Here is a 20371-nt window from a genome sequence, read left to right on the forward strand (position 1 = left end):
TCGTGCTGTACAACACGTGGGAAAGGCCTATAATAAACCCCAACGTGCCCCACCCGCTTCGCTGGAGAGCTGACCCCGGTGCCAGGTGGGTGCCGCCGCCTCTCAGGGCCCGCGCCTCGCGCTCTGCCCGGTGCCGTAGCTCATCCGGCCGCCTGACCAGCCGCTTCCAAGCGGAGCCGACATGCGCGTCCCACGTTACGCGGTTCTCAGCGCGGTTGCTAAGCGGGCCCCGTCCCCGCGTTAAAGGAATCCCGCCCGGCCTCCTTTCGTCCCGTTGCGCGCGCCCCCCACGGAGCCCGGGGCGCGGCCCTTGTGAGCTCACCGCGCCGCCGGGGTGGCCGCCGCCCTCCGAGCCGGCGGCTGGCAGCGAGCGGCCTCTTCGCTCCTCCCTCCTGCCCCCGCCGCGGTCGCCGGCGGAGGGGCCGCCGGAGCTGACAGGGGAGCCCCGGGAGACGGGGCGGAGCGGCGGCGGCCGGAGGAGGAGAGACGGCCGCCCCGCCTCGGCGCCCCGCCGCCTTCCCCCGAGGGCCGCTCGCGGCGGCCGGCAGGGCATGTCCGCCGCGCAGGTGTCCGCCGCGCCCGCCGAGCGCCCGGCCTGGGGCGCCGAGGGCCGGGACGGGCCGACGGAAGGGGCCCGGCGGAGAGAGCCCGCTTCTACCGGCGGGAAGGAGGCCTCGGAAAGCGGCGGCCGGCGAGAGCCCGAGCCCGAGGAGCGGCGACGGCAGGCGGCGGCCGAAGCCCCTCCGCCCAAGGAGAACCCGTGGACGAAGCGCAGAGCCGCGCGGGACGACGCGGCCGACGGGCAGCTCGTGCTGCGGGAGCCAGGTGCGGGGCGAGCCGCAGGGCCGGGCGGGCGGGCCGGGAGCTGGCGGGGAGCTGGCGGGGTGCTGGCCGGCGCCGTGCGTCGCTTTCGGTTCTGCGGAAACACCGCGTGTGTCGGGGACGGCGCGTCCGTACCCTCCTCCCCCGGCTCCGCTTTCCGCAGCGCTGCACGCGGCCGGCCCGACAGCCCGTGCTTCTACATACATGGGCAGGGCGGCGGCGGGCGCTGCAGGCCCGGCACCGCGAGCGGAACGCTGAGCAGACCGTGTGTGCTGCTGACATGTAGGAGCTCTGCTGAATCCCCGCTGCTTTCCTGTAGCTCGGCTCTTTGTTTCTGTTTTGCTTTGGTTAGTTGGTTTTTTTTTTTTTTTTTCTTTGTTGTTTTTTACCTGTTTATATAATTTCCCCGTTCAGTTCACTCCCGAGTTTTGCTTTTTAGGGCTCGTGAAGGCCTTAGTGTTAACAGCTGTAGTTCACTCACTCGTGCTGATGGTCAGTTCAGGCTGCTTCTGTGGGAAGAGATGGAGCGAGGGCAGCTTGATGCAATTTGCTGGTCTTTAATTACCACAAATGCAGAATAAAGGTGTGTGAGAGCTCCATACGGACTGCAGACCCGGCTGAAATAGCCCGGCGTTTGCCTTGGGCCCCTGAGAAGTTCCTCGAAGTCAGCACTTCTCGGAGTGCTGCTGTCGGCTGGAAGCAGCTGCCAGCCCCACATAACATGCCTGGTGTGTGCTCCCCGTGCTCTGTGCCGTGCTCCCGAGGGTTCCTGACAGCCCCGCTTGTGTTCTCATGGTCACTTTTATCCTGGAATTAATTGAGTGCCTCCCTCACCAAGAGAAATATACCCCTTGACACTTCCAAGCATGCGTATCGTGCAGGCAGACAGAAATGCTCTCCAGACCGCAGAACCTTTATTTAACTGAAGATGAAACCTTTTGGCAGCACGTGTGTCCATCTGTACCATCGGGCCTTGCTGTCTGTGTGTACTGACGCACTCGTAAATGCCGACTTAGCGTGGCTCCTGTAGCCCGGTGCTGTGCTGCAGTCCTGCCCGTGCATGACAGGGAGCTCGTCACCTGCCCGGGCTGCTGGGACAGTCCCAATAATAGTACAGTGGGAGCTGCTTTGGTGCACTATTGCCTTGTGGGCCTAGTGGGGGCCTGTGCTGGAAATGCTGCTCTTTGCTGAGGTTTTGCTTCCCACTTAAGTCAAAACACAAAAATAGTTGTTGGGGGAAGAGAGAATGGAAGCGTGGAGTCCATGCACCACATATGTTATGTGCACAGTGTGATTATTTCAGAGAGCTTTAAACTGTTATTCATCTGTACAGAAGTTATTGTTTATTAAATGACTGCCTAACTGTGCTGTTGCACTGGAGTAACTATTGCAGTGACAAGTGCAGAATTCAGCAAGTAGAGGAGCTGCTGGTGACAGTGGTACCAGTAAAAGGCATGTGAGGAGGGATGTGCTGTGGGGTGGCTGCCACGGGGAACTTTGGGGTGAGTCACTGCTTACTGCTTGTGGAGCGTGGAGTGGCTGATCCAGCAGGGCTGAGAGAGGGAGTGACTGCGTGTGTGTGTGTGTGCCCCCATCTGCAGGAGATGTGTTCTGAGGAACCGAACTGACAAAGCAGTGTCAGCCGCGCCAGGCCCTTATAAGTGTGGTAGTATGGAAACTACGCATGTGAAATAGTAAGTAGGTGGGCAGATGCGCTGCTGGGATGGAATGTAAAACCGTCCATGCAGGGGATAATAAAACTGAAAAGAATCTCGCATCAAAGTAGCAGCTGAATCCTGTTCAACTCGTTGATCTTGGCCTAATTTGCTGAAAGTTTCCTGACACAAGCATGTGTGGCGGCGTGCTCAGTGATAGTTACACGCGGAGAAAGCTGCTTCCAGGCAGTCACCTCTGGCCATCCATGTGCTGTGGTGTTACTCATCTGTACCAGAGGCAGAACCAGCTCCTTCTTTTGAAGGCAACTGCTAAATCACTGGACAGACAATAGAAGGAAAAAGTAATGGGAAAAGCTTAAAAGTCTTTCCCGGTGAAAGAATTCTGTCCAAGCATTGTTACCTTTTAATTTTGGGTGTCGGATATGTCAGTAGGTTTTAATAACATGGCGGTAAACCAAACGCCTCACATAGACGTACTGGATGTTTTTACGGTGTGTTTGTTAGTACAGATGGGTGTTTTGGAGTAAGCCTTTTATTAAACTCCTAAGTAGAAGAATTTCAGAATGATACAACTGCTGCTGCTAATCTGCAGTTAATTCGTGGAGAAAGACATGTAGCAATATGAAACTGCCAGTGAAGTTCATGGGTTCCTATCTAAGCCCAGGATCCATGGAACAGGAAGGCAGCTTTGGCAGGGGCTGCCCATGGTTGAAGGCAGTTCTTGCAGTCCTCCTTGCTTCTCCTGTACTGCTGAGCTTTCAATGCATCTTCATTCCTCCAAGTTGAAACTCAGTGATTAAGAGAGGAACGCTGTAAGGAGGAAGTGCTGTGTAATCATGTTGATAACCATTTTTTACCAGGTAACAAGATAAGTTTTGTTTTAAATGGAGCCAAGGAGATGTGTCGCTACTGAAGCCGTGTAGCAACCTGGCATTATTCCTGTTTTCCTTGTCTTTCCTTTGAGTCTTGTTTTATCTTAGCCTGCCCTTGGAGCCAGGCTCTCCCAAAAGAGGTTGGTTACCCTTCCTCCACTTTAGTAATTCCCAGCGTGGAACTGTTGAACTGATTTTATTCAAAAGTTCTTCCACCTCTTTGATAAAATACTGCTTTATTTATTTATTTATTTATTTATTTATTTATTATTAAAATAAGCTTCTAAAAGGGAACCCAAGCAACAAGACCCGTGGTCTGTACAGCTGATCCTGGCCTCTAATGAGTTATTAGGTAATTATTCAAGATCAGTCCATGAAATCTATGGACATATTCTTTAAAGCAAAATATCTACAGTAAGTGAGTTTGTTTCCTAGTGTATTAGTGATATTGTAGTTGATCAAAGTAACTGCATGCTTCAGTCTTTCATATCTTGCTCAATTTGTCATTCTTCAGTCCATTGATTTTTGGACATTGAGGACACCCTTCATCTGCTTGATGTTTCAGTGGCAGAAACTGATTCACGTGTGCTGTTGATTGGCTGTGGTCTGTTAGTAAGCAGGTGTTGCAGGTACACCTTAGTGAAGGTGCTGTGTTACTAAGGATAACAGACTTTACAGTTTTGATGAGTAAATGGACAAATGATCTGATTATCGAATCCTTTGGTGTATCTTGTGCAAATGCTGTTATTATTTCTCATGAATTCACTGTAAGTTTGAATAGCAGCTCTTTTATTTTAAGAATTATCAAGCGTTACATCAGCAATTATCCCACCCCTGAAAGAATAGAAGCATTCTATATAAATAGAAACATTCTCAAATCTGCTGCCTATGTTTTCCAGACCTATGACAGTGCATAGAACACAACATACATCTGCATGCATGGTAGGGTTTTTCTTTGGTTACTAAACTGGAGACTTGTTAGAAGAGAGAAATGCATCCTGCTGCCCAGAGCTTCCATGCAGACCTGGCTGGCTGTGCTCTGCCTCAGCATGAGAGCTTCTGTAGAAACTGAGCCACAGGTTGCAGCTTTCTATGAAGCCGCTAAGGGCCAAATAATAGTAGAAATGTAGCAGAGGAGAAGTAAGAGGTGTAATGATTTACTCATTGTATGTTGGGGACTTTCATTCCTATTGATTGTTCAGCACTTCTTACATTAAAAAGCTGCTCCTGTCTATAAGCATGTGGAAGGATGCAGGTGACATAATGCAGTGCCTTGGTTTGTTCAAGTAGCGTGAGGAAGTTGGTCCAGCTAATGCTGTTTTGCTATAAAATGCTTGAACTACTGTAGGAAAGGATGTTGGCATAGATGACTGTTTTTTAATTACCTATATATATCTAGGTCATCTTAGATCATAAATCCACGCTCTAAATTTAAACTGTCGTATGTTCCAAGGGATTATTTTGTCACGTTTGCAAGAACTATATATGTATTTGTTTAAAATAAATAAAAGGTTTATAAAATAAATAGGTTAAAATAAACCTAATTTGCCTCTCAGTTGATGATGCTTTGGTGATGCATCTTTATTTGTAAACTTCACTCCTCAACCTCTGTTGATTGAGGTAAAATTTCTAAGGGAGCCCATGTTTTGTTCTTTTACTCTCACCCTCCTCCCCCCACCCCTTATCTTTTCTTTCATGCTTCACACCAAAATCCAGCTCCCAGATGATAAGCTGGCCGGCCAGGAGAGGTCAGCTACATCTGGGTCTGAATGAGACTCTGGAAAGCTGGAGGAGCTCATGCTGGGGAGCATGGCTGAGCTCACTGGCCTTTCTGCTCGGAATGGGCACTGTCAGCTAGACGATGTTGTTGCCTGATGTTAATTTTCTTTTTACTTAGTGTGCAAATGTATCTTTTAAGTCTTGGATTACTACATGTTAGATTCATAAACAGATAAGAAAGGTTACTTACAAAGCAAGTTGGGTCTCATTTGACTTGATTCAGGTGGCCTGTGTTGCTGCCTTGAATAATATCTCATGACTAAGGTACTGCGGTGACGCCAAGTTGGCTTTTTTTCCTGTTTAATTGCCTGCTTGCCAAGGATGCACTGAGAGAAGCTGTGACAGAGCAGTCCTTGGGTAGCAATTTTACTAAAAGTGCTGTGAGGTGGATAAAGGGCTTCGGTAGGGTAACCAAACAGCTAAAAGGAGAGCTCTGTTTGGGAAGCAAACACTGTGGCTGGTCAGTTTGCTGTGGCAGGCAATTGGCAGCTTTGTTGTTGGCGCAAATTAGCTTGTTGCTCCATGACTACAACCTTTTTTTGCCTAACTTCGTAGAGGAAGGTAGTTTCCTATTGAATGGTAAGTAAAAATTAAGATCATGCAGTCATTATGTGTACTGGGTATGAGGGTGGGGTTCAAAGAGTGAAGCTGCAATGAGGAAGATTAGCGAAGTCAGTGGATGCCAGAGAGATAAGGGCTAAGGAGTTGATGTTATCCTCAAGGAAGTAACAATCCTCTTGTGATTTCAGCTATGCTCAATGGTTTGAGCTTGGCTTTCAGTGAAAGCCTGAAAAAAACTAACATTAAAGATTGTAGCTGCTTCTCCATGGGGGAAACAAAACAAAACACATAGGGATACTAAGGCAGATGGAATAATGTAATTAAATAATATGCTTAGTGAGAACTGAATGAAAATAGGAGAAACTAAAAGGTGGTTTTATCTGTCTGGATCTATTCTCCCAAGAGAAGTTATCTGGTAGTAGTTCTGTTCCTATTGAGTTGTTCCAAACACACACACACCCCTCCCCAGTACTCAAGAAAAAAGCTAGAGCACAATTAAATGGGAGGAAAATGAGAAAATGGCATTTGTGTACAGAATGGAAATTGCATATATATTAAAAGGCGTAATGAATTCAAATGGACACTGTTGCTCAGGAGGAGTGTTGTTATTATGAAGGTTAGGTCTTAGGATGGCTCTGAAAATGTATGGGGATCAGCTTTCTCACCATTAGTGATATCTATCATAAACAGTTTTTGTAACTTGTGGGATCTGAACATGAAAATGCATCAGCCTTACAGTTATTTTGTCTTTGCGTTGTTCCTTTTATTTCTTCTTCTGTTGCTTTGCTTAGTTTCTGAGCAGTGTGACTCAATTCTTTAGCAGTTGTGTGACTGCTTATAAACTGAACTTACTAGGAACTTGTCAATATGTAGCAGCTCTTTTTTTCATGCTCATATAGTGGTAAATTTCTTGAATGAATCACATGCTTTAAATGTACCTTCTTATATTTGGGTATTTGTTTGGGGTCTCATTTTTGCTGATACCTGATTTAAAATTCCAGTGTTTGGAGATAGTCCTGGCATTATAGCTCATCAAATGCTTACATGCTGTTATGTAATATTCTGTTCATCTGTTTTTTCGGGGCTGTTTACACTTGTGAGTTTGAGTTTTTCAATGTCATATGCTCTTAGTTGTCTTAGGGAAATACTCTTGTAGTAATTGTGTCTATGAATGTTCATTGGCTTCAATACCGAGGCCACTAAAAAAACACTGCTGTAATCTGCTAGATAGTAGAAAAATTGTTAAAGAATTCCTTATGCTTCTTCAGCACAACTTATTACGTCACCTGAAAGTATTTTTTGCTGTTGTTCTTTTTCAGAACTAGAGAATTCCACTAAACATGTAAAAGCAGCGAAAGCCAGGACAAAGAAATGCAGCAAGGTTTGTATTTGCCAGAAGAACATTTAGTTTGGAGTTAGTGCAGTGCTTATATTAGAAGCCCCAGTTAATGTAACCTGCTTATCTAAACTGGCGTTTAGCTCTGCCGATAATACGGTAGGAAAATGAAATCATTTCAAGGAAATGTTTCTGGTCATAAATATTCACAGTGGCAAACAACTGCTGCTGTTAAAAAAGGAGGGGAAAAAAAGTTATTTTGAAGTTAAGAACAAAAACTTCTTTTTCTTCTACTTTGATGATGGTTAATTTTGAAGCCAGAGAAAGGTTTTAAAAAAAAACCAAACACAAGAAAATTGAAATTAGAAAATGAAAGTGGTGTGAGTACAAGGGGGGTTTGAAGGAGTCTTGAGATTATATAAAATGGGTAGGGGCTATAATGAAACAATGTGATTTGAGGATGTGGGATGATAGGTTGGCTTTGGAAATGCTGTTTCTGTGTTATGTCAGCAATGAGTGTTATTTCATGTTCTGTTGTAAAATGATGATGACAGGAGGGGCATTGAACCCTCTTACTGAACAGTTAAATTTCTAAAATGTTGTACAGCTGTGCCTTCTTAGATTGAGTAAAACCAGTGCTCAAGGGTCTTCCAAATGCTAAGGGGTGTTTAGAGAGGTAGATACCTTTAAAGCAAGTAGGGAGCCATCTATAAGACAACAGTTAGCACTGAACATTGTTCTTTGTGTACTTCAGGCTGAATTCGTCAGTCTGTTTTAACAACAGAATGTAGAAAATTTTGCTTGCTTATCATCTTTATTTGGCCATGTCCATTTACATATTCTGAGTGAAGACATTCTTTAGACAGTTGGTATTGCATGGTAGGTACCTCACTTTGGATGTAATTGCAAAGATTGGTTACTTCTGCCATTGATCTGTTTTGCTTGTTTATTTTCTTTGTATTTCTCAGCTTTTAAGAATTGCTAATTCTAGCAGCTTTGTTCAAATGGGGATAGTCTTGTCAGGACAGTCATCTTCCATGTTTTAAAAGGGACTGGATCTAGAAAGTAACACAAACTGTGACTGTCTTTGCAGGCTGGTGATTTCGTTGATATCGGAGACTGGCCGACACCAAGTGAAACAGCAAACAATGAAGTAAGTATTTATTGTTATCTGCAATATTATTTCACTAAGAATCACGTGGCCTTCTGTGATTCATGCGGTTGCCTCAGAACACACTTTCCAGGTTCTAGAGTTTCAGCAGAAATGTTGTAAATAATTCCAAATGCCAGTCTTAATTGTCTACCCTAATACGAGAATGTCCGAACCCTTCACAAGCATACGCACACTTTATAGCTTGGCCTGTGTGAACATGTAGAGTAAAAAAGCACTGTATTTAATCCACCATATATTTCTTTTATTTCCTTTTCTGCTCTTCCAAGAGGTTTATGAACAGCTGCAGATCTGTAACTGTTGGGACTGAGAGCATGCTGCACTCTCTTGTGCTGCTATTACTCTACGCATAGGTGTCCTGAGAATTAACAGAGGAATGTGGATGGATAAAAGATATATTTTCCTATTGCCAATGTCATCAGATTCTTTGTTTTACAATATCTCAAGTGATATGTGCATGATTTATCTCAGACCTCTTTTATGTTACTTTATTTAAGGCAACAAAGCATAGAGAATTCCCTTATATTTGGTGCTGTTTCACTCTGTACTTTAGTCCTAGCAAAGCATCTCTGATTTTTCTACTGTTTTCATGGTGAGGGAAACCAGAAGATTTGGGTTCAGCACTGTGTGTTCTGTGAAAGCTTCCAAATAGAAGCTGGAAAAGAGCAGATTAAGGTAGTTCAATGTGAGTCATTTGTCCTGTGGGCTCAGTTTCTAACACCCTCCCTTTCCCCCAGTTAAGTCCTATCTTTTTTGTTTATATCAGCAGCTACACATCCTCAGGTTTCTCACCAGGCTTTTCACGTTGCAGGTCAAACTTGTAGATGTCTGTACATTTGACACAGCACTATGTTTTCTTCTAGGTAGAATTTGCCTCTTCCAGTAGATTTTTATACAGGATCTCGGAGAAAATCTTTGGTGTTTCTAAAAGTATCTTTAAAATCTGAGCAGATTGTATGCAGATAAATTAATGGTTGTTCAGTTGCTGAAATACCAGTGGGAATATTTTAGTGTAGATGTACATGCCACTAGGGTGCAGGATTTATATAAGACCCCTGATTTAACTTCTCTTGGGTATTGATAAGTTCTGTCACTGACATTGTGGCTGGTTGTTGAAATGGTGCTGTTCCACTGCTGTTCACAGGGGAACAGTGGTAATATATTTAACAATACCATGAGGGATGCATGTTGATAGACTCATTCTCTGAGGCTGCTGACTTACTGGATAACGTTAGGAAGTATGTAACTGCTGGGCAGCAAACTCCTGTTTGATTATTCAATAAACTAGAGACAGTTTTGTCTGTGCATTTTATACCTTTGATGTAAAATGCACATCCTCTTCATTTGGCACAGTCTAATGACTCAAAAATGCCATTTCTGAAGATTTTGCTGTCAATTTTTCTATGGAACGTTTCTCATTTGTAATTTTTTGGATACACCTTTTGTAATACGTGAGATGTAGGAGGCTGCTATGGTGCAGAGAATTCTGTAACAATGCCTATAAAAATAAATTCCATACCATAAGTGTTCTGATTCTCAGAAAAGGAGAGTGTTTACTGATCTTAGTTCTGACAGATTGAATAGCATTTGAAGACTTAAAATTTATATCTTTTAATAATACTCTCAAGTGTTACTGCTGATCTATAACTAAGTCTAGAATATGCTTATTTTACTACTTCCTTTTTATTTTATTTTTATGGGTGTCTGGAAAACATGCACCCATATCTTTTGTGTTCTGTAACAGCACAGTGCTTGAACATCTATTGGTTGCATGAAATTCAGTGTGACTGGTAATTTCTGTACAGTACTAATCAGAGTGGATGAGACAATTGTACGTTCTGTAGCTTTGCATCTTCATGTTAAAAACTAAACCAGAGCCTGTTCCTTTTAAAGTATTGTTTTCATAGTCTTGCCAGACTAACAGAAAATAGTTATATTTTTAAAAAGACTTCACAGAGTAACACGGTTGTTAAAACTCACCATCCTGAAGATTTCAAGAACAGCTAATAGTAAAGGAATTTTAATAGGTGGAAGAAATTTATCTTTCGCTATCAGCAGCTGTGCTGTCAGAAATAATTACCAGTATCTTTTTCAGTGCAAGACTGTAAGTCACAGTAAGAAGCCTGCAAACAGAAAAGAAAAGGAGGAGAAATTTGATCAGAAGGGCAATAATGGAACCAAGGACAACCTGGAGGCTAATCCAAATGGTCCAGGAGATAACATGAGTGAAGATGAAGGTCAAACTAACAACCAAAGGAAAAAAGGTTTGTCTGGGTACTGTGTGTAGTGCAGTAATTAATTGTTGATGCACTGATGTTAATTCCAGTCAAATGACTTGATGGAACATTTTGTTTTGCATTTTTTAGGTAATAACAGGATATATTGTGTTAGGAAGGTTAAAATGGGCCTCCCTTCTTAGGTTTTAGAGCGTCTTATTTAGTCAAATAGGAATTCTGGAGAAAAAACAGCTCATGTCCTCCTGATGATGTATGGAGCTCTGACAGAAAATCTATGGAAAATTGTGGTTTCATTTGATTATCATCTCTGAGATTTCTATCCACTGAGTAGGTAGAACTGTGTTTGTTTAATTTCATACACATATATGCATACATAACACTATAGGTGTTACCTTTTTAATTTTCGTATCTTGCTAGTAGCTTACATCTTGATCACTTGAGAACTAAACCAGATTTGTTGTTTCCTCTTGATCCAATCTGTTACATTAAAAATAGGAAGCAGTCATTTGTTTTTCTTGGTCAATAAACTTGAGTGAGATGAAGACAGAATTGAGGTAGCTTTGTAATATTGCTGCTATCAGTGGTTTCTTGATTCCTTGTTGATATCTCTTCAGATCCTAAAGACCTTTGTTGTTTAGATTTGTTAATCTTGCCATGTGTATATTAAAAAATAGAACCCTGTAGTGCTTTTAACTTTTTTTTTTTTTTTTTTTTTTTAAATCTAAATTAAAGTACAAAGCAAAGCATGCCACAGGAACAAGCTTGTTTTTTTTCCCCCTTCCAGTGTGGATTATGAGTGTAATGTGTTACAAAGTTCACAATATCAATCAAGCATAGAACAGTGAATATTATCACTAAGTAAATTGCCAAGTAGATGTTTAGGCCAGCCTACAGCAAGGTACAGCCTTGCTTACCATTTTCGATGCACAGAAATTAATTTAATCTGAATGTCTTGATGTAAAACTGCTATACCACAGCAAAATTCTCAGGATGTTTTGTATGGCTAGTGATTAAAATCTTTATTTCAGTAATTAACCTGACATGCTATATTTTACATAATGTTTCATTTGCAAATTGTGAAATTATTTAATAATGAATTCAGTGTATGTATTTAACTGTGTATTTATGGAGCGTGCATACTTCTAAAAATTAATTAAAAGCTCACCTTCATTTACTTCATGTAAGGTTACCTTTCATCTTGAAACGTTCTTGTTTACTGCATCTGTTGTTCAATCATTTATTGTATCTTAATACAATGTTAAGCTGCTTCTCCTAGTTTTTTAACATGAAAATTTACTGTTATTTTTAATTTTAAAAGCAGTATTAAATAGAGTCTTAAATGGGATTTGAAACCTCAAGCAGTACTATAATTAAGATAAAATGTTAACTTCTTAAGGTAACAAGCAAAAATGGGTTCCACTTCACTTGGATGATGTAAGGTCAGATAGTCAAGAAAGATCAAGCTCTCGAAGTAGCTCGAGATCCCAGCTGGAAACAAACAAGTTAATACTTCATAACAACAGGCGGAATGAGACAAGAAGTAAGTGGTTTTCAATCTTCTTGGGTCTTCCTCTTTGTTGTAAATGAAACGTGACTTAAAACTTGTTGGCTGTCAGCATAAATCCAGTCAAACTGAACCAGACCCATAGGAAGTACTATGGTGCTCTTTTTTTTTTCCCTCTGATGGTTGATAACACAATAGTAGGTGTTAGATTGGCAGTTGATGTTGAAACTTGACTTGCCAGTACTAAAATCCAATCTAAAAAAAGTAGTGTTAATATTTGCCAGTAATTCGTAAAAATAAATAAATTGTACCACGGTGTAATATTGAAGTTTTAAATTGAAAAGTCTTTTTTAAAACTTCAATATTAGTTTATTATTATTTTTTAATTCATCAGAATTGTAGCATATCAGTCAATGACTCTTCTGACTAAAAGAGCTTGAAAACAGTCTGTTTTTACAGTCTGTGCTGGTTCAGAACTATATGTTCTCCTGACGGCTAACGAGTATATCTTCGGCCACAGTATCACAGTGCAGAAAGTCTTTTATAATAGTCTTTTAATAAGGTTGCTCTGTCCTGCTCTACTCCTGTTCTGGCAGTTTGTTGCTGCCAGAGCAGTTGCTTGTGGGACGATTCTTTGAAATCTGCATTGGCAATTCTTCTGGTACCGTTCTCTTAAGTTCACTTTCCCAGTATGTTTCTTACCATGGCCATGCAAAAAGCTGTACTAGCACAACAGAGTGGACAGTGCACCATAGCTGATACTGCCTTTGGTCTTTAGGTATTCTACATACAGCTGTGTCAGAAAGCAGAACTCGCAGGCTGACTCTGACTCTATGGTTTGTACATTTGCATTTAAGTTTCAGAATTGCATTAACAATTCAAGTGTTTGCTCCCTGTAGTAAGAAGTGGTGCTGTACACCACTGAGATGAATTTTGTTTTTGAAGTCATTTTAGAAACACTGATACAAGAGTTTTATCTGGATGTCTGAGGAGCAGAAAAGGGCAGAGCAAGAATTTTTACTAGTGCTTCACTTCAGCAATTATTTCTCAGGAGGAACAAACTTCTAGTGTAAACTTTACATCAAGGCTGTGGTCGTTTGAGATGAATTTCAGGGTGAGGAAACATAAAACCTCTTCTGTTCTTTGGAAGTATTGGTTATTTAAATTCAAACAAACCAAACCTCTGTCGGGCTTAAATATAACAGTTACTCTTGAACGCATTATTTGCAGGATTTTTGCATGTGTGTAGGAGCTGTATGTACACTCAGTGCAAAATGAAACTGGCTGGGGGAAATACTTCAAGTAATGCCACGTTTGGAATTTGTAAGGGGCTGAGGTCCAAATTCCCCTAGAGAAAAACACATACTGACTAGGACATTTGTAAATTCAAGTTATTATTTGACCAATAATAAAATATAGAAACTTGAATGTACAAGCATACTGATTTTGTTGCAGGGTTTCTTAAAGATAATTACTAGTAAAGCAGGATTTCTAATTGGAATGAAAAAAATATGTCTTTAATCAGTCCTATGTTGAAGTTAGCAGCTCTCAGTGACATCAGATGGAGTTTGTATACCCAGCCATTCTTCTGACAAAGGGGTTCCCTGGTATATGGGGATGACTTCACAGAGCTGTCTTAGATTTACCTGTGCCAGCAAAAAGGGATTCTTCTCCATTTAGGGGAAGATCAGTAGAGAATAAAATAGTGCTGTTTAAAAGGCTGAGTCAAGGGAGTGGTAAATGGCTGCTTCTGGGAACAAAAGGGAGGTTCCGGAGAGTCTTGGAAATCCTCCCCAGAGCAGAGTTATCAAGAGCTAGCAGCCCTGTGTAGCTCTCTGTAACTACTGGGAGTTGTCCACATAAGCAGAGAATATTACCATGCCTCAAAGGAGAATGGCATGATGGTGCATTTGTATCCTATATTTGTTGCATATATTGTGATCCCTGTGCTTCAAAAGCATTGGAGATTGCCAGTCAGCTCATTTACTCCTTATTTCTAGCAGCTCCTACCCACTCACCCTTAGGCAATGCTATGCAAACCTTTCTGTTTGACCCTTCCAGCTCCAGATCTGGCCTTATGGATCAGCTAGCGCAGCAGAGTTTTGGTGGGTTCCTTGAGTGCAAGCTGACAGCTACGTTAGAGAGGACATTCAGCAGTCGTGTGTGCAACAGTTTCATTTCCTTCAATGTTTCAGAGTATCCAAAAAGTAGAGAGTGCTTTTCTGTGCTGTTTTTTAAGGTTAATATCTAGGGATGAATCAGAGGCTAATTAATTGCACTGTGATGTTTAATTATGATTGTGTTATACTTTTTTCTTTTAAAGATTGGCATCGTGATAGAGAAAAGAGGGACGATCACGATGAAGTGTGCAGTGTGAGAAGTGAGGGTGGAAGTGTTCGAGAATTCTCCAGAGGCAGAGGCAGAGGTAGAGGCAAAGGAAGAGGACGAAGCAGAGGAAACCCTAGAAGTATGCAAAGAAATAGATCTGTTTTTTAAACAATGTTTATAATGTTTATGTTTTTGTATGAAATCAGAGTTATCTCAAGATACATATCCTGTAGCTTGATATTTTCAAGTAGTTTGTGGGTTTTTTGTTTGTTTTAAATCAGATGTTTGAAAGCCAATCATGAAGTAGCGTGCGTATCATGTTTATGTCTTCAAATATGTGCATACCAGACTTAATTAACTTAATTTTCATTTTCACCTACATTTTGAAGGGAACTTTGACTATTCAGTTGGTTATCAAGAACTGTATGGTGAAATAACTGACCAAGCATTTCAACCTGAGCTTAACTCTAGTATGATGTATTACTACGATGATGGAACAGGAGTGCAGATGTATTCTGTGGATGAAGTTCTTCTGAAAGAATATATAAAACGTCAAATGTAAGTAGATTGTTTAGTATGCAAAATGATTGAGAGATCATTTAAGAAAGGGATTAAACACAATTTGGACTGAGTTATCACCCGTTAAATGGTGGGGATGAAGACATTTCAATTTGTTTTTTGATTTGACCTTTACCAGTGTATGTTTGAACTTACTCACAAATGGGGTGAAAAAACATGAGTGATGGGGAGGAATTGTAAGGCAGCCGTTCTGTATCTTGTGCTGTAGCGTGGCTCTAACTCATATACTTTCTTTATTTATGGTACGTAGCCCTTTTTTATGTTGTCATGTAAGTGAGATATGGATGTCTCCGAGCTTGTGTTTTTGAGTACCATCGGTCTGTTTGCTTATAAAGCTCTTCTTGGGTGGTGCAGCTAGAGATTTCCCTTATTTGCTCTCGATTTTGCTTTGAGTGTTCTTGTTAGTTTTATGTTTTCAGAGTGTTTCACTTGAAACATTCAGCTGAAAGAGTAGTTTTGCAATGATGCTCGATTTGCTAGTAATCTGAAATGTTTACTTTCTCATGTATACCATTAGGAATGAGAAACCATCTGGAAGACTGATTATCACCAGGAGACATGTCAAAAGGGCCTGGAAACCACTAGTTCATTTTAAAGAGACAGTTTCCACCACTGGCAGATATTTCATCTTCTCTGTACTTGTAATGGCCTTTCCCCACGATGCCTGTGTGGTGGTTTTTTATTGCCCTTGTATTCCATAAAGCAACTTGCTTATTTTATTCTTGCTTCTTTTGTTACAGTTGACGAAAAAAAGGAAGAAAAAAGCCTGTTTAAGGGCAGAAAGTATCTGGCATGTGGCTATCAACTTCAAAACTTCTATTGCAATCTTTTTTGTTACTCTTGCTACCAGGCCCCTATGACACCTGACAGTGGACATGTACCCCCATGTCAGGATAATCGGCCTGCACTGTCCTCAGACAAGTGAGGGAGGAGCACAGACACTCCACTGTTGGCCAGATTTCTGGGCATGCAGTGTAGAATCCAGACCTTCTAAGGTAGGACATGATGATGTCCCCCTCTGGTGAGAAAAATGTCAGTTGCAGCATTGGTCACATCTGACTTCTGGTTACATTTGTGTTTTATTTTAGCGAAAAGAGGTTGGCAGGTGTCTGTAAAAGACAGCATGGCTGGCTAACCAGTGCCATTGGTTGCTTGTCTGATATAATCTCTTCAGGCACTTGGATTATGGAGTTTTCTTTTCAAGAGAGAGAGATTCTTGAGTAGGGTTAGAATATAACTTCACCATTTTTTGTGCTCCTTTAAAAAAAAGGAAAAAATAAAAAAGGAAAAAAAAAAGTGGTTCTATGATACATTTCTTATATCGCATAAAAATGATGGGAAACCAACTTTATTCATCAGTTACGTGTCATTAACTCATAAATGGAGATGGTTTGGTCTTCCTTTTGTAATTGAGTTCCAAAATATTAAAGTGATTGTGCCAAAGTTGGAAGCATGTACAAAAGCAAGCTGAACAGTATTGTTGGATGTTGGAGTTCCTTATGGAGATCAGTGAGGATGTATTAGAAAAGGGAAATTGTTTTATGTATTGTATTGATGAATTTTAGAACTGTTTACCTGCTTAGTAAGGAAAAATGTTAGATGCTGTGTTCAACTGAGTTGATTTGCAATTACAGTAAGAAGTATGCTGCTGTCAGGCAGTTTATGCTTGTCCCAAGAAACAGCTTGATTTGCAAGAGGAATATTTGCATTACTCACAAAAATATCATTACTAGTTATTGTTATGGGCTGAAATAATCAGCCTGGAAAGTTTCAGTGCCTTGAAACTCGTCAGTGTGCAATATACAGTGGAACTCCAAGCTCTCTTAAAAACAGATAAATAAAAGCTCAGATGGGCATCCAAGCCTGTATCGATTCCAGAATAAATAAAAGGATTCAGAGGAAAGTAAGAAAAGCGAAGCTGGAGGATGTGTGTTTGTGTTCAGATTTGTCCCTCTGCTTAAACAAACTTGTGCATTGTCTCTGTTTTTCATTAATGTTCTTTCAAATTCCTTTTTCTAGAATGATGGACATCAAATGAGGCAGTTTGAGTGAAGTTCAGTCACTGTCCATTTCTGCTTGTGGAATTTTTAATTAGGTGAATGATTACAAGATTTTTACCTTTACTGTATGACTGTAAAGGTACCATTACAAAAATATTGACATGACTTCTGTACTTGTCTATCTTCTAGGCTTTTAGAGGAAAGGATTACATTGGTTCAGCACAGTAAATAGAATATTCTTGAGAGAAACCTTTGTGCACAATTGCTTTGCCGGTCAATTTGCTTAGATCTGAGTAAGGGCTTAATTCTCTGAGAGCTATGTTTGTTCTCTTTGCTATTTATTTCAATTTAACAGCAGTGTGTTCATTTGTTACGTCTTACTGTCCAACTTTGAGGCTTTTGTTTTCATTCTGTTTTGGACTTGAGTGTTTCATATAGATGGCTTTTGCTTTAAAAGTTTTTTAGCCACCAGAAGTTTTAGAAAGAAATGGTATCAGGCTTCTCTTTGGTTCTCTGATGGCATTGCATTCTGCTCAGTTTGGTAACTTCAGCCTTGAGCCAACTTCAGTGGAGACATGTAGCATTTTATTCATTGTTGGAATTAGACTTTATATTGGCATGTGTGTTTTTTTTTCCTCAGCGTTTTAATGCTTTTTGTTTTATTTTGCAGTACCTCTGTTTAAGTCACAGAATAAACATTTCACTGCTTATTTTTTCCTGAACCTGATGAGTAGTAGCATTCCTTGGATGTAGTTTGCTAAAATATGGAATGATGTGCAAACTCTATTAAAGGCTTAGATTTTAGTCACAACTTTTTATTCCGTTCTCTTCCATAGGTTGTTTTCTTATTCCCATGCTTTGTATGTCCAGTCACGATTTGGATTCTCTGCTTTTTCTCATCACGAAGTACAAAACATCTTGACATCCTTATCATTTCTTACAACTTCATTGTTTTAGATGTTGTCTTTCTACAACTTCATTACTTGTCTCTCTTGTTCTGTAGCATTGTCAGAGTCATGAAATGGTCCTTGTCCCTCTTCTCCTTATTAACTAAGTATCATTTATTCATTTAGCCTCTACCTTTCTCCATCGTCTGTTGTGCTGTTTCATAAAAAATACACGATTACCGGTTTGGTTCTCTCATCTTCCTACAAGCGTGTTTGAAGTAGTGGTTCAGAGTGCATGTATGTGCCTCAATGATCAGATAGGACACTGAAACATTCTAATGTACTGGAAACTGGGAAAGGATTCAGTTCAGGATGAGGTTACACTGGCACTGCTGAACAGGAAATGATATGTGAGCAGCAATTGTCCTTCATCTTATATGGAGGCTAAGAGAATGTTATTTCTGTCTGTCCATGTAAGTAATAAGGAGGGATGGGTGAAAGAAAAACTGAGCAGAATCTTTCCATGTGCAGTGCATATATGCAAGGGTTGTAACAAGGCCTTGATGTATGTTCCTGTGTGCTGTACTGAATCATAAGTCATTCCTAAGATTTTGAGCATGCATGCGTGCTTGCTATTCTGAAAGTTTTGTTTGTAACAGTATTCCTGTTGAAAGAACAATGTTGTTGATTACAAACTGCGCTCTATATTTTAATGGAAGACTTTACCAAGGAATATTTTGGCTACTGTTTCAGGATTTACTTTAAGTTATAATAGGCTCATATTTGTATCTTTTTTGTTTCTCTGTCCAGTGAATATTATTTCAGCACAGAAAACTTGGAAAGAGACTTCTTTATGAGGAGAAAGATGGACCAACAGGGATTTCTGCCTATTTCATTGATTGCTAGCTTCCACAGGGTGCAAGCTCTGACTACAAATGCTACGCTCATTTTGGAGGTAAAATAATTCAGAAGCATGTCTGTAGACAGTTTTGGTGCTTTTTTCCTTTTTTTTTTTTTTCTTTTTTTCTTTTTTGTATGAATTTTTGCACAATCCCATTAGAACAGGGAGTAGAGTGCTGCAGAAAATGTTTTCTTCTGCCATTTGTAAACATTCTGAGAGTGAGGCTACAGAGAAAGGAGATGATGAAGGGCAGCAATTAGATTAAAGGAACAGACATCTCTACGTCTGTAGACAAACTGAAGGATTATATCCAAAACATTTATAGAGTCAGTAATTTAGTGCATTATATTAAGCTTACATTGTTTCTCTTGTCAGAATCCTACTCACTTCTGAACTTTCAGTATCCTGTTTTGAGTCAGAAGTTGAGAGAAGTGTGGTCTTTAACACCCACACAAGGTGTTCTCATGTGCGTATAATAGAGGAACTCCTTGCTGCATAATACAGCAGAGTGCTCGTACATAGCAAAAAAATGTAGAATCATAGAATCATTCCAAGGTCTTTCTTTTAAGAAAACTTAAATTAAAAAAAAATTAAAATGTTATCTGATGCTGAAAAGTTGTAATATAGCCAAAACCTAAGAAGCATATTAAGCCTATTAAAGAATATTCATGCAAGACTCTCTTTTGCAGTCTGTTAGCTTCTGTTATTTCTTTGAGGATTCTGTATTTTGAGGGGTTGAAACATAGAAAATAGGTGTTCTTAGTGTAGGCAGGTACTTTGAAGAAACATTTGATGATTCCTTTGCAAATTAATCATCATGTATTTAGCATGTGAGATGGATAGTTGCAGAATTACCTTGCCAGGTGTTTTAAAACAATACCTTAAACCTATAGTTTAAGACAACTATAGATGTTATGAAGGTTCCACATCACAAACCTCCACGTGACCACTGTCAAGAAAACCACATCTGTCTGTGTGGAGTGAGAGTGGAAAACATGTTTTGCTTGTTTTGTTGTGTTTCCTTTTTTAGAGCAAAAGGAGTTGCAGAGTTTATTGAAATAGTCAATTCAAATAGTCCAGATCAGGTTTTTACTGAGTCTTCCACTGCTGTAATTAAGGGCACAGATTAGATTCACAAAATCTTGGGGATGTTAGCACAAATTCCATTGTTTGGTCAGTGCCTTTTGTCAAGGTGTATGAGATATTTCTGATAGTTTATGAGATTTTTAGGGAGAATGGTTCTTATGCCTTCTGTGTGAGCAGAAAAACTGGGCTGCCAAGTTGCTTTTCTATTAAAATAAGAACACTTTGCATTAAGATTTCTGAAAGAGAATGGATCTTTGTGCCATTCTCTTCCAGGTGAAACTTTTTTAGAAGACTAAAATAAGTATCTGTCTAAATTACAGCATAATACCCTTGGCAAAGCTGAAGTGATCTTAACAGTGTTCCTGAATTATGTTGAATTCTTCTCTGGTAGTACTTTTCCTCAGGTCCAGAGATACTTTTCCCATAGCAGGGTTGCCTAAATTGTAAACCCTGCCAGCAAGCAAGAAAATGGAAATTGTTGTGCAGAACCTACTTGCTGCTTGGCTCCTGTTTTATTTCTGTTGACCCTGATAAGATGAATGTCAGATCTCTGCTGACCTTGTCATTAAATGTACTGCCCAGTCCTTAAGCTGGCGGTCATTGTGCTGCTGCTGCAGGGAGATGCTTTTCTG

At 40.5% G+C, this 20371-nt stretch overlaps 1 protein-coding gene across 5 annotated transcripts in view; it reads left to right on the plus strand.

Moving 5' to 3' along the window:
• The first annotated feature begins 342 nt into the window (after nt 1-342).
• LARP1B (La ribonucleoprotein 1B) overlaps nt 343-20371 on the plus strand; it is a 31604-nt gene continuing 11575 nt past the window's right edge. For 3 of the 5 annotated variants that reach the window (XR_014945773.1, XM_015861246.3, XM_015861248.3), the window contains exons 1-8: nt 343-825; nt 7030-7091; nt 8140-8199; nt 10313-10481; nt 11851-11994; nt 14282-14425; nt 14676-14844; nt 18563-18707. Coding sequence is in view for 4 of the 5 variants with exons in the window: in XM_015861246.3 (XP_015716732.2) it covers nt 552-825; nt 7030-7091; nt 8140-8199; nt 10313-10481; nt 11851-11994; nt 14282-14425; nt 14676-14844; nt 18563-18707 (1167 nt within the window). In the remaining variant the exon portion in view is untranslated. Of the gene's footprint in view, nt 826-7029; nt 7092-8139; nt 8200-10312; nt 10482-11850; nt 11995-14281; nt 14426-14675; nt 14845-15720; nt 15861-18562; nt 18708-20371 lie in introns of those variants that run through there. The other 2 variants (XM_015861249.3, XM_032444579.2) reach the window with 2 other exon arrangements.

The sequence above is a fragment of the Coturnix japonica genome, chromosome 4 (genome assembly GCF_054131305.1).
Source record: "Coturnix japonica strain WE chromosome 4, WE-NBRP24, whole genome shotgun sequence".
NCBI classification, from domain to species: Eukaryota; Metazoa; Chordata; class Aves; order Galliformes; family Phasianidae; genus Coturnix; species Coturnix japonica.